Source organism: Dendropsophus ebraccatus, chromosome 1, assembly GCF_027789765.1.
Source record: "Dendropsophus ebraccatus isolate aDenEbr1 chromosome 1, aDenEbr1.pat, whole genome shotgun sequence".
Classification (NCBI taxonomy): domain Eukaryota; kingdom Metazoa; phylum Chordata; class Amphibia; order Anura; family Hylidae; genus Dendropsophus; species Dendropsophus ebraccatus.
Window position 1 is genome coordinate 71,078,577 of NC_091454.1, and position 13,813 is coordinate 71,092,389.

At 41.0% G+C, this 13,813-nt stretch overlaps 1 protein-coding gene across 5 annotated transcripts in view; it reads left to right on the forward strand.

Moving 5' to 3' along the window:
* HK3 (hexokinase 3) overlaps positions 1-13,813 on the forward strand; it is a 63,275-nt gene that overhangs the window by 13,477 nt on the left and 35,985 nt on the right. For all 5 annotated transcript variants that reach the window (XM_069972700.1, XM_069972683.1, XM_069972709.1 and 2 more), the window contains exon 3: positions 13,394-13,556. In XM_069972700.1, coding sequence (XP_069828801.1) covers positions 13,394-13,556 — 163 coding nt within the window. The remainder of the gene's footprint in view (positions 1-13,393; positions 13,557-13,813) is intronic.

Sequence of the window (13,813 nt, forward strand, 5' to 3'; positions counted from 1 at the left end):
AAGCACGAACAATAAGTGTTTTGACTGACATAGATTTCCATGGGTTGTAACCAGTTGGTTTTATCATCATAGCTGTTGTAAAATCATTCAGATACTTAATGATAATCATCTATGCATCGGCCACGGTATATGACCAGCTTGGATTTTCATGCCGGTGGAAGTCAGCTATTCCTGTAAAACGAAGTAGGTTTTATTAAAGATTTGACTCGAATCAATTCCTAGCTTGTGTACACTAACTTCCTGACAAATATACAGCAATAACAATAAATTTATCTGTCACCTATATGGTACCCCTGGGCAATGCTAAGAATGAACTTGCAGCCATCTCCTGACTGCCAGGCAATAAACAGTAAGAACTTGGTGTTTCTGCACTGAGTGTGGACAGAGGAGGGCTCCATTCATTAATGAGACTGGCCGTACTCCTAAATCAATATGACATCTTTCTGCTTGTTAATTTCATCAACTGAAAATCATTTATATTAAGATCTTGCTTTCACGGCAATCCTTGTTCACGCTGGTATTAATTCTGACACTTTACCTTTACGTCTTTCCTTTTTTCTCACAGTTCATTTGTATGATTTCATGCATCACTAGCTGAGATTTACTCTGATTGGACAAACCCCCGGTCATTACACAGGACTAAAATCTATCACGTGTTTGATGTGAAATTGTGGAAAAGTCACTATTACTTGGACAATTGAACAGTGCTGTTAAAGGGTCACTCCATATGTACATAGATATTCTCACATAGCATTGCTTTTAGCAGGGAATATCTAAATTCTTAATATCTTAATGTCATTTATGACAGCACACCAAGCTTGTATGCCACTATAACAAGCAAACAGCCTCTGTGTATTGCCATGTAGGCTCTTTGCTCATATGTATGAGTCCTTTAGGTCAGAATAGTAACATTTGTTCTTAATAGATGTGCTCTTTAATCTCTTCTTCTTCTTCTTCTTCTTCTTCTTCTTCTTCTTCTTATTATTATTATTATTATTATTATTATTATTTTAACCTTTGTATCTCTGAATGCAACTTTCCCTGTGCTGTCCAGGTATTGTAGCTCCAAGTGGTACATTCGCTTTAAGTCTCGCATATGAATAGAATGGTGCCAGTTCAGGGAAGATGTAGTCCTTTTTCGAACAGCAGCCTGTTTCCCGTGCATGGTGCTGATCTATTACCAAGCACCGGCCCGGGCTGAGGCACTGGGGGTGGGCCGACTCACCCCCAGTGGAAGAAGACCCCCAACCCTCTGTTATGCAGCTCCATTGATTCTAATGGAGCCGTGTCATAGAGGGGCAGGGGGTTCCTCCCACTTTGGGAACATTATACAGTGTTTATGAGCCCCTGGTGAACATCTAAGAACGTCTTAACACTTTACTTTGTCTCAGCAGCAAACTGATTCACCAACAAAGAGGCAAATAACTAAGCCTTGATTTTACTTGGCATTTGTAACTGTTTTTATTTAAATGTAACGCGGCTATACACTGCATTTGCAGTAAACCAGAGACAACGCCAGGTGTCATAACGCAACGTACATTATTGCTAAATGACCTCTAAGTGAAAGTTACTGAACCATAATTATTCATCTCCTCAGTTTCAATCTCCTTCCTTTAAGTCATAAAAGTAGGTTTCATGTGGAGGTTCCCTTATGTTTTATTTCTGATGAGAAGGGACGGATGCAAATTTCTTAGAGCTGATAAATTTGCTTCACTGGCTCAGAGGCTCCGAAAGAAAGGTCAATCTCATAAGTTGTGTACAAGGCAGTGGGAACTCTTAAAATCCGACTGCCACATTACATAATGGAAGGCATCAGTTTAGCTGTGTTGGCAAAATACAACTGATGCGACTAGGTTAAAAATATTAGGCGATCGTATTTGTTGGCTTACGCATTTGGAATTGAAGAGTATAATACAGAGTGCTGCAAACGGTAAAGAGCTGCCAAGAATAGAAAAGAGGAGTGATAAATATATATAATCCGTAATTTATTTATTACTCAAAATTATAAATACGGGATAGCCAGATATCTCTAGTCTGTTGCCACCTGGGTGCCTCCATGATGGGGAGAGCACCACACCACCCTGATAAATAACCCCTTAAGTCCCACTCAGTTGCGAGTATTGGAACATAGACAGGGAAACAACAGGGTGGCCCCTTTTGTCAATGTCTAACTCAAGGTGCGAGTATTGCGATCATGACAAAGGCAGGCCTCCACCCACAGACAGACGTTTCGGGGTATTTGCCCCTCGTCAGTGTGGGGTAGGATTCTCCCCATCATGGAGGCACCCCGTTGGCAACAGGCTAGAGATATCTGGCTATCCCGTGTTGTGAGACTCGTAACTGAGGCTCCACGGACTCTTGTTTTGCATATTTAAATTTTTGGGGGCATCAGTGGAGACTCTTGATTGAGTACTTCATTGGAATTTTTTTTTCCGCTGTTCTCCTTGAGTTCAGTGATTACTGTGTTTTGTTGGTTCAAAATTATAAATACCCTAGTCTTTAGCGGCCATTCACCTAAAATCAATGCATGTGTCATAGCTCTCACAGTACTGCGATTAAGTACAAGTATTTCTGGCGGCATTGGTAGTAAAGATATATTTATTATCAACACTTTGGGCATGTGCAGGGGTTGCCGAGGTCAATATCAGAGCAGGAGCCCTCCTGTGCTCCTTCATGCTGACAATAGCTAGAAGAATAATTCCTCTAAGGATCCATCTGCAAACAGTATATTACCCCTATGTACTAATGGCCTTACTGCTGTCAAAAATGATCACCACAATTATATGAACTTTAGTATGAACCTCCTGAAATAAACTCATAAAGTAAAAATGCATTTTGAAGTCAATAAGTGCATTTGTATACAAACTCAACAAATATACTGTCAACAGGAAGCTGCCACCAAAGTAGTATTGATACCCCAGCAGTGTCTACAACACCAGGCCAAAACTATGGAATTACCACCCTTGGAGGATGGTCACCATGCTTTCAGCTCATAGCAGATACACAAATATGACACAAATCAATGTTTGGTTAATAGCTGCACAATCTGGCTTCATTTGTTTGCTGGCCATGTCATTGAGTTAATATGCCTTTTCTGAAGAAAAGCTTTAGGGGATGAATCAAACCTGCTGATAGAGCTGGGGAAGCTGAGGTTGAAGTTATGTGTCTTACCTCCCCACACTGTTAGTCAGGGTAAAGTCCGCTCTGGAGCACCGTTAGAAGCAGTGGCGTGTCATTTGGCCCAATGACAGACTTTTCTCCGAATAACAGTGCCAGAAGGAAAGTAAGATACATACCTTGCTACTCAGTGTACCTGCTATAGGGGACTATAAGCAAGTTAGATTCGTCTAACCTGCTGATAGTTCACCTTTAACGCTCTTTGTTCTATGACAAGATACCTTACTATCCAGAAAAAAATACTTATAAAAATAACAAAGCCTATTTTCTCTTAATAGAATAGCAAAAGTGTCCAAAATGTTTATGTGCCCCTCACTGTCTAATCACATTTCTTGAGTGCACTGAAACCTTGCTTTCTGTCCTGTAGGTTCTAGTGCTTTTTTGTATGTAAGGGTACAAACCCACTTGACGTATTTGCTGCGTGAATCAGTCTTAAAAATAAGCAGGCAAAACGCAGGTTGGCTTTATACAATTGTTCTGCGTTTAAATACGCAATTGCGTTGTTAGCAAAGCATCAGTTGTTAACAACCTGTGCTAAAAACGCATGTAGCTTCACGCTTCAAAAATACGCAATTGCGTATTTTAACAACTGATGCTTTGCTAACAACAAGCTTCACGCTTCAAAAATACGCAATTGCGAATTTTAATGCAGAACAATCGTATAAAGCCAACCTGCGTTTTGCCTGCTTATTTTTAAGACTGATTCACGCAGCAAATACGTCAAGTGGGTTTGTACCCTAAATCTGATTTCATGCAGTCAGTTTCTTACAGTTCTTTCACAACATTTACCTCTGTATCTGCAGCCCTTTAGTCGTTTTATTGTAGATGTCATTAGCATTTTCATGGCATATCCCTTGAGTATTCTAGCCTAATGTCTTTCTTGTTCTACAGGTATAGTTCCCTTTTACAGCCAGACCATTTTGTTTTTTTTGTTTTTTTTTACATTTGCACCAAATTTTGCAGCGCTGTTTCACTGCTCCAGGACTCCTGCCGGGGTCTGGGATCTCTGTTGGCTGCAATGCCCGCTCAGCTAGTCAGTGGCTGGGATGGGACACTGCTACAGTCACTGAATAGCTGATGGGGCAATCCATCAGCCGGATTAGGTATTTTCCCCTGAGTCTTGACAACATTGGCACTTTGGCCTTCTGACAGGGTTCCCGGAGCCTGTGACACAGCGATTTGTGGCACAAAGAGAGGTAAGTAGTGATCGTTTTTTATGTTCCCCCCTACCACTGCTGGCTGCCATTTTTTTTTAAATGATGGAATTCTCCTTTAATACTCCGAGAATTATTTTTAGACAAATATTCATATTGTTATATTTCTTTTAAAGCCTATTAGATGCATTGTACAAAAGGTCTTATTAAATACCCGTTGCCATAGAATTGTAATAGAACAGAAGAATGCAACCTTGCCACAATAGCATTAACAGTAGTGTAAGAATGTAGGAAATGGGTAACATCATCTATTCATCACTGACTTTTACTTACTTTCAGCACTTGAAAGACACTGCTAAGCAACAATGCACCACGAACATTCTTACATATACGCTGACTTTTGACTTGCCAAGTGTGAATCTCTTGTGAAATACAATGAAAAAAATACCTTCTCTATACCTTTTTTTTTTTTTTTTTGTAAAAGCCTTGCCCAAAATAGATAAATGTTAGGGTGCGTTCACACATACAGGATCTGCAGCAGGTCCGATGGCGCAGATTTGAAGTTGCAGATTCAAAGCAAATGTGTATCTTCAAATCTGCTGCAGATCCTGTACGTGTGATCCCACCCTGAAAGGGAAACTTCAGCACACATATGAAATCATTCCCACCACCTGCTAATCTAGCCCACATTATAGTAGTGTCCCCCCTTTTACTCTCAAATGACTTAAAACTGACTCGATTGGAAAAACACAGCTTGCAGGTAGTAATTCTAGTGGCTTTCCCAGTCAACACATAGGAGGGTGACCAGTTATAGTATATATAGATCATTCAAAATTCTTAAGGAAGATGCTGAAGAGACACAGATCTATGGCACTGTTACAATGCAAGCATTCATGTCTAAGCCACTTATTGAATTTTGGTACAAAGCATAATATTTTTCTTTTGGGATTGCAGAACAGACCCCCAATATATTTAAGATCCCGCATCAAACCCCTAAATTAGTCTAGACTCCATGTAAGAGCTCAAAATTAGTTTGGACGTCTACATTATTAGGAATGTGTCCTTACTTTTGGCCATTTTAAATCTTCATAAACCATATGTTATTAGATGCCATGTGGCAGTAATTGAGACATCCTAGACTTCTCGATATATGCCCTCTCCTTTACTCTCGAGTGACTGCAGTTCCCTTCATCATAGAACACAAATACGTCATCATAATTCACACCTTCAGACCCCAAATTTAGTGATACCTTACACCAGATCCCTAAATTAATATGACTCTAGGCAACACCTCTAAATTACAGGGATTTTGGAGGGTTTTGACTACTGATGGATCGGAGGTGGATCCCCTGGATCACTAAGAAGTGTTGATGTACCCTCTCCAAGGAGTGGAGTTTAAGGGTCTTATCACATGGCCTGATCATAAAATGTTAACAAGCGCCAGTTTGCTAGATCAGCACTGAGCAGTTACACAGGCCGACTGTGAGGCAGCAAAGGCTGTATGGACATTGTTAGTGATGTCCATGCAGCCCTTGCTGTTATTATAAACTAATAAGGTATTGACTTAACTTACCAAGTTCCCTGGTATTCTCGGGCCTTCCCTAGTGTCCATGGGCCCTCCCTGGTCTCTACATTGACAGGCTGCTGGACGTTCAACTAATCACTGTCCGTGGCTGATTACCGTTCTGTGTAATAGGGCCCAAAGGAGTCCCTGGTCTCCTTTGGTTAGGATGTGGCTAGGAAGGGAAAGCCAGGAGGCACAGATGTGGTTGCTGACTGAGGTCTGGAGATGACAGCAATAAATAACTTCAGGTGATCAGCCTAGAATTTATTAGAACTTGTGTGCTGGGCCTTTAACCCCTTTTCCAATTTCCATTTGTGCGCAGGTAGCACCCGGAATCTCAGTGTTTCAGAGCGGGAATGCCCCTAACTATGCCAGGGCGTACATTTATGTCATTGGTCGTTAAGGGGTTAAATACAGGGTCAGATAAACAATGTATATGACATAATTGTCATATACGACAATTATATGACATAATTGACAGAAAAATCCCTTTAATCCAGTCCCTAATATTAGTTCAAAACCTTCACCCTGAAGTTATGATCCAGGGATTGGTGGGGGAGTGGGAGGCATGCATGATGCAGCCCAGCACTTTTGGCACTTGAGCTTGAGGGCCCCAAATCACCCTTACCCCTTAAGAAGTCTTCAGTATTATAAATGGCACAAGATAGACATTAAACTCTGTTACTGATTTTGCACTGGGGCCTGGAATTACAGGTTACTCCTCTGGTTGAAGGTGAATACCGGATTAGATAAAAGAACACTTGCTTTACATTTACTCTTATTTCAGAGCTGCCACAGTTTGAGATGAAGTGATGCATAAGCAAATAAATTATGCCCCATAGTGGGTAAATTAAGAGTACGATTTTCAGTAAATAGACATTTTATTTACAGAGCTGCATAACTTGCTGGGACATTATTGGATTTCAAATACAGTATTTAGCCTAAAAATGTCTAGAACTGGAGTGAATAGAGAACCTGCAGCAGTGTAAGTACTGCAAATTCTCTATTAATGAGACCATAATTTTATTTTTCTTTTAATTGCCTGAGCAAGAAAAAGAAAACTGAAGGCAGTCTTTGTGGTTTAGTGAGCCAGATTGCTTTTTCCCCTTGGTAGGTTTTTGATAATCAGTGTTCAATACTCGGCTATTGTTGCCAATTGACGGTGTGTGATGGAAGGCTGCCAGATTCCGGGAATAATACCAGCAGTTAAGATTTTGTGTCAATATGCCTTTCGAATTTCTTGGCAAATGAGACAGCGCTGCAACTCTTTTATTTATCCTAGATATATTTCTGTATGTCTTTATTGAACAGCACTGGCCAGTCTGTTCTGTTAAAGGAGGCATTTATGCAGATCTATATTTTTTATATATGTTAGAAAATTGATAGTTTGTTTCTGTTCACACTACTGTCAGAGCCTCTGTTGGCAGCTTTTCGTAGGAAGAATAACGCAGAATGCATTGCTAGTCCTCCTAGTCAAAATGATAGATAGCATGATAGAACCTGACAGGCCTTATGATAGAGCTGGTGCTCCATCAATTTCATTTATTTGTCCTTATGACTGGGCACAGTTACAGAACGCTTAGTAGTAGTGTGAACTGAGTCAAAGCTGAAAAAATACTGACTTGAAGATGGGCTAGCCATAAAAAAATGGCTTTCTATGACCACTAGGGATGAGCGCAACTCGAGTATGCTCCAGTCCAATCATTTGGCATTTGAATATCAGTGGCTGAAGAAGTTGGATGCAGTCATAGGGAGTCCAGGAAAACATGGTTACAGCCATAAGCCATAGGCTGTATCTATGTTTTCCAGGACTTCCTAGGGCTGCATTCAATCTCTTCAGCTACCGATATAAAAAATGCTGGGCGATTGGACTTGAGCATCCCCTAATTGCAATCAACTGTAACGACCTCCTGCCCCCCACATTTAGGGAAATTTACTAATTTGTTGACTTAAAGAGGTTATCTGGGATTAGGAAAAGATGGCCACTTTATTCCAGAAACAGCATGACTCCTGTCTCCAATTTGGGTGTGGTTCTACAATTAAAGGAGACCTGTCACCGCCCGTGCCGGGGTAACAGGCTCCCGACCCCCTGTTACAGCCCCCTATACTCACCTGATCCCGCCGGGTCCTGCTTCCTGATCCAGTCATGGTCACGGAGATATGAGCGCCAGAAGCCCGGCGCGCGCCCTCACAGGAGAGTCCGACGCTCATAGAGAATGAATAGGGAGTCCGATGCTCCGTCATTCTCTATGGGCATCGGACTCTCCTGTGAGTGTGCGCCGGGCTTCGGGCGCTCATATCTCCGTGACCCGACCGGATCAGGAAGCGGGACCCGCGCGGGATCAGGTGAGTATAGGGGGCTGTAATGGGGGGTCGGGAGCCTTTCACCCTGGCACGGGGGGTGACAGGTCCTCTTTAAGCTCCACTCTCTCCACTAGAGAGAAGAATTGTGCTTTTTCAGGAAGAAAGCTTCCATGTTTTTTTTTTAATTCCTGGATAACCCCTTTAAACAGTCACTGTCATTAAAAATAATTCTTGACCTCATCAGCCATGTCAAAGTTATTGATCGCAGCAGGACTGTTAGATCTGCTGTGATCAGGAGATATAGCCGGGAAGAGTGAGCACTACCCCCACAGTTTAGCCTTATAAACTATAATGAGGCTGAACTGTCACAATTAGTGAACAGCCAGGTAGTTGAATGCACTGCTACTGTGCTCTCTCCCTGGCTATATTTCCTGATGGCAGCAGGTCAACTTGCTGTGATCAATAACTTTTGACATATCTGATGACATGTCGAAAGGTATTTTTAATGACAGGTACTTTCAGGAGAACACAAACTTGTACAATAGGGTATAAATGCTAGGGCGTGGGATGTGTAATTAGGAGCGTCACTCTACCTAACATGATTCATACCCCCTCAGCCTCCTATTCACACCACTTAACCTAGTATTCACACAACCTTTCCTAAGTTTCTGCCCATATGACTATTCATGGAAAAGTACAGAATTTCAACCAAATAGTACAGTATAACCACTATATATTTCAAGATTAAGGGAAGGTAGCAAGAAAGCTAAAATACTGTTGAAGTAAGGATACCCACAGCTATATGGGATACCAACAACTATATGGGATACCCACAGCTATACAGGGTACCACAGCTATATAGGAGTCAGTATACCCACATATGTACAGTATACCCACAACTATATAGAATACCACAGCTATACAGGAATCAGGATACCCACAGCTATAGGGGATACCCACAGCTATACAGAAGTCAGGATACCCACAGCTATACAGGAGTCAGGAAACCCACAGCTATATGGGATACCCACAGCCATACAGCATACCACAGCTATACAGAAGTCAGGATACCCACAGCTATACAGGAGTCAGGAAACCCACAGCTATATGGGATACCCACAGCCATACAGCATACCACAGCTATACAGAAGTCAGGATACCCACAGCTATACAGGAGTCAGGAAACCCACAGCTATATGGGATACCCACAGCCATACAGCATACCACAGCTATACAGAAGTCAGGATACCCACAGCTATACAGGAATCAGGATACCCACAGCTATAGGGGATACCCACAGCTATACAGGAGTCAGGATACCCACAGCTATACAGGAGTCAGTATACCCACAGCTATAGGGGATACCCACAGCTATACAGGAGTCAGTATACCCACAGCTATACAGAAGTCAGGAAGCCCACAGCTATATGGGATACCCACAGCCATACAGCATACCACAGCTATACAGAAGTCAGGATACCCACAGCTATACAGGAGTCAGGAAACCCACAGCTATATAGGATACCCACAGCCATACAGCATACCACAGCTATACAGAAGTCAGGATACCCGCAGCTATACAGTGATATAAAAATACTTAACTTCAGCTGTTCCAACGTGTCTGTTTTATTTAAAAAAACAAACAAACAAACAACATACAGTATTGTCTTTAGTTCTTTTTTGAAATATATAGAAAAATTGACAACTGGGGATTGCTTTTTTTATTGTCAATAAGGTGTTGTCCCTTCATAGTCTGACTTTGTTGCTAATGAGTGGACAGGACCTGTTAATCTAAAAAGAAAAAAAAAGGAAAGCATGTCTTCTGTCATCAATAAGCACTGACTGTAGCAGAGAGTGTAATAAGTTATAGATTTAGCTTATATTGGCTTTCTGTCATTGCATGTACAAAAAAAAAATAAAAAATTGGCATGTAGCAAACATAACATGTTACTCCACCATCAGCTATATATCAAAGTGCACACAACTTTGGACACATAGATTCCTTGAAAATAGCTACTATATGTCCTGCAGGAAGTGGTGTATACTTTCCAGTCTGACACCTCTGTCCATGTCAGGAATGGTCCAGTGCAGGAGAGCTTTTCTATGGGCATTTACTCCTGCTCTGGACAGTTCCTGGCATGGAGAGAGGTGGCAGCAGAGAGCACTGGGTCAGACTGGAAAGTATACACCACTTCGTTCAGAATATACAGCAGCTGATAAGTACTGGACGGCATGAGAATTTCAAATAGAATAAATTTACAAATCTATATTACTTTCAACTGTGACACCAGTTGATTTGAAAAAATAAATTATATATATATATATATATATATATATATATATATATATATATATATATATATATACACACACACACACACTCTGGAGTATGGACATATTGCAAACTCCAGAGCAAGATGCATTTATTATAGCCACTCATTTAGATAAAAAGAATATATATAAACTCATAATTCATTAATAAGTTAAGAAATTATGGGTTTAAAAGTAGACAAATCCTTTAAGGCCTCCTATATGGTTTAATTTATGCTGTATAATCTAGTTTCATTTTTTAAAAGTTTTTTTTACTTGAACTTTATGTACTATTCTTTTTGTACTATTAAATGTCCTTTTGTACATGCATCCTGGAGTTGGAGTTCCTGGTGTCTACAGTCCTATAGAAAAGCCTTTGGTAAAAAACATCAAAAAAACTTTACACTTAAAGGCTGGGTTCACACTATGTATATTTGAGGCTGTATTTGTGAGGCTGTATAGCAACCAAAACCAGGAGTGGATTGAAAACACAGAAAGGCTATGTTCACATAATGTTGTAATTGAGTGGATGGCCGTCATTTAATGGCAAATTTTTGCTGTTATTTTAAAACAACGGCTGTTATATTGAAATAATGGCAGTTATTTACCGTTATATGACGGCCATCCACTCAATTTCAACATTGTGTGAACAGAGCCTTTCTGTGTTTTCAATCCACTCCTGGTTTTGGTTGCTATGAGGACCTGACTTGAGGACCAAATACTGCCTGAAGTATACAGTGTGTTAACCCAGCCATAGGCTGCGTTCACACTACGTATATTTCAGTCAGTATATGTATATTTCAGTCAGTATATTTCAGTCAGTATTGCAACCAAAACCAGGAGTGGATTAAAAACAGAAAGGATCTGTTCACACAATGTGGAAATTGAGTGGATGGACGCCATTTAATGGCAAATATTTGCTGTTATTGTAAAACAATGGCTGTTATATTGAAATAATGGCAGTTATTTACTGTTATATGGCGGCCATCCACTCAATTTCAACATGGTGTGAACAGATCCTTTCTGTGTTTTTAATCCACTCCTGGTTTTAGTTGCAATACTGACTGAAATATTCTGACTGAAATATACGTAGTGTGAACATAGCTAAACATGCAGCATTTTAATTTTTCATTAACATCTGGCTGCAAAGAAAAAGCTGAAATGCTGTGCGTTTATACATATAGGGAGTTGTCGAGTTGTCAGTTAATGGGAGCAGCCTCCTTGATGTATGATGGGGCCTGGCTCATTGCTAAGATTTCTCTGAAATGCCGCAGTAAATCCTAGTTCATTGTAGAAAAGTTGCCCGTACCTGTTTCATGCTACCTATGGTTTGTGCAGCATGAAACAACTGATAGGGTTCCTTTAAGCTTATATTTTGGAACATAGCTAAAGGCATACACATTCTGCCAGGGTCCCATAGTTTGGCTTTAAGCAGCATCTGAAGGCAAAGAAAATGTATATATAATTCATGTGTCTGGATAAAACAACATCTCCACAGTGGTGATAATACAGGATAGTACCAATGATACTGCAGGGGCCCTCCACACTTTGGGACACTATTGTTACTATGTGTTATGTTAAGGAAAATGACTTTCTGCATACTGCTGTAAATAAACAAAGCCCGATGGTTAGTTACATGCATTATATTGTAGTTTAATTTAATTTTATACATTGTAGTGGCTTTTGCTAGACAAGCTACATAGGGGGGAGAAGCCCTCTGGCAAAAATAAAAGTAAAGCTCCTACTATATTGTTTACTGCCATTTACTGTGCCAGAACCAATGGTTGTAAAGGTTCATGCTTTCCATGCTGGAGAGATTGAGGGAGCTGGGACCTCATCTCTCTATAGGCTACAAAATAGCCACAGGGGCAGTAAATATAGTATATGACAGCCTTCCATTCAGATAGTGATCCATTTAAGTGTTACTTAAAGCAATGTTGGCTTAAAGTGACTGTATACATGAATCACAGCAATTACTAGAAGAAGGTATAATCTTACAATGCTTGGTAACCAAGGCTCAGCACAGAGTAAGGGTCCTGTTCCACGGCCCACCAGGGCCCGATCTACGATGTAAAAGAGTGCCGATCTGCTAGATCGGCTCTCGTTTACTGGGCGTATTCCACGGGCCGACAATCGTTTAGCGAGGACTGCAGGGACATTGTTACCGATGTCCTTGTAGCCCTTGTTTCATACTTTACCTGTCCAGGTTCAGGTCTTCTCCTTCTCCCAGTCCCACACCGCAGCAGCTTCGGAGCGGCCTATCTGAACTGACAGACCGCTCAGCCAATCACTGACCGCGGCGGTCCCGTCCTGTGATTGGCTGAGCGGTCTGTCAGTTCAGACAGGCCGCTCCGAAGCTGCTGCTGCGTAGGACTGGGAGAAGGAGAAGACCTGAGCTTGGACAGGTAAAGTATGATGTTTGTGAAATCGTCGTTCGCCCGCTGCACCCGCTATTCCACACAGCGATGCACAGGTGGCGACTGATTTTAGGTTTAAACCTAAATGAACGATCAAGCGATGACATGATTATTGGCTGATCGTTCTCTTTATTCCACAGAGCGATAATCGGCTGATAATCGGCTCGTGTAAACACAGCAAACGATTTTGTGATGAGGGAGAAATCGTTCATTGTGATCTTTCAACATATTCTCAAATCCTAGTTGGTCGTTCGCTAAAAATTCACAGATCACTTTGTGTAAACAGTCTTTCAAAGATTCATCCTATGTGTGAGATGGGCTTAAGCGATCTTAAAAACGATCGCAATAATGATTTTTCTAACAAATTTTCTAACGATTTTTCTAGTGATTTATAAAAACCAAATCGTTGCTTCAAAATTGTTGGCTCCAGTTTACAGATCTCATGAAGCCATTTTTCTCTTGTGCAGGTTCAGAAATGTCTGCAGCCTTTATTTCTGACCCAGAAGCAGCTGGAAGCTGTGAGGGATATCATGGCAGCCAACATGGAAAGAGGACTAAAGGCAGAACCAGACCGCCCATCAACACTGAAAATGCTCCCGACGTTTGTCCGTTCAACTCCACTAGGAACCGGTTTGTTGCTTTCCATGTTTTAGTTCATTAGACAATATTATACAGTAAGCAAATTTGTTCTCCTCCAGAAGGAAGAAAACTATGTCCTATTAGTCAAAAGGGTTTCCAAGGATAAGACAGCTAAATGTAAACTCCCAACGCTCAATAACAACTGCCTAGAGATGGGTTTCCCATCCTTTCAGAGAAGACTCTGGTGTAGCTAGTATAGAAGAGTTTTTTTGGAAGAGTGAATTTACCCACTTTTTCTTGTAATGAAT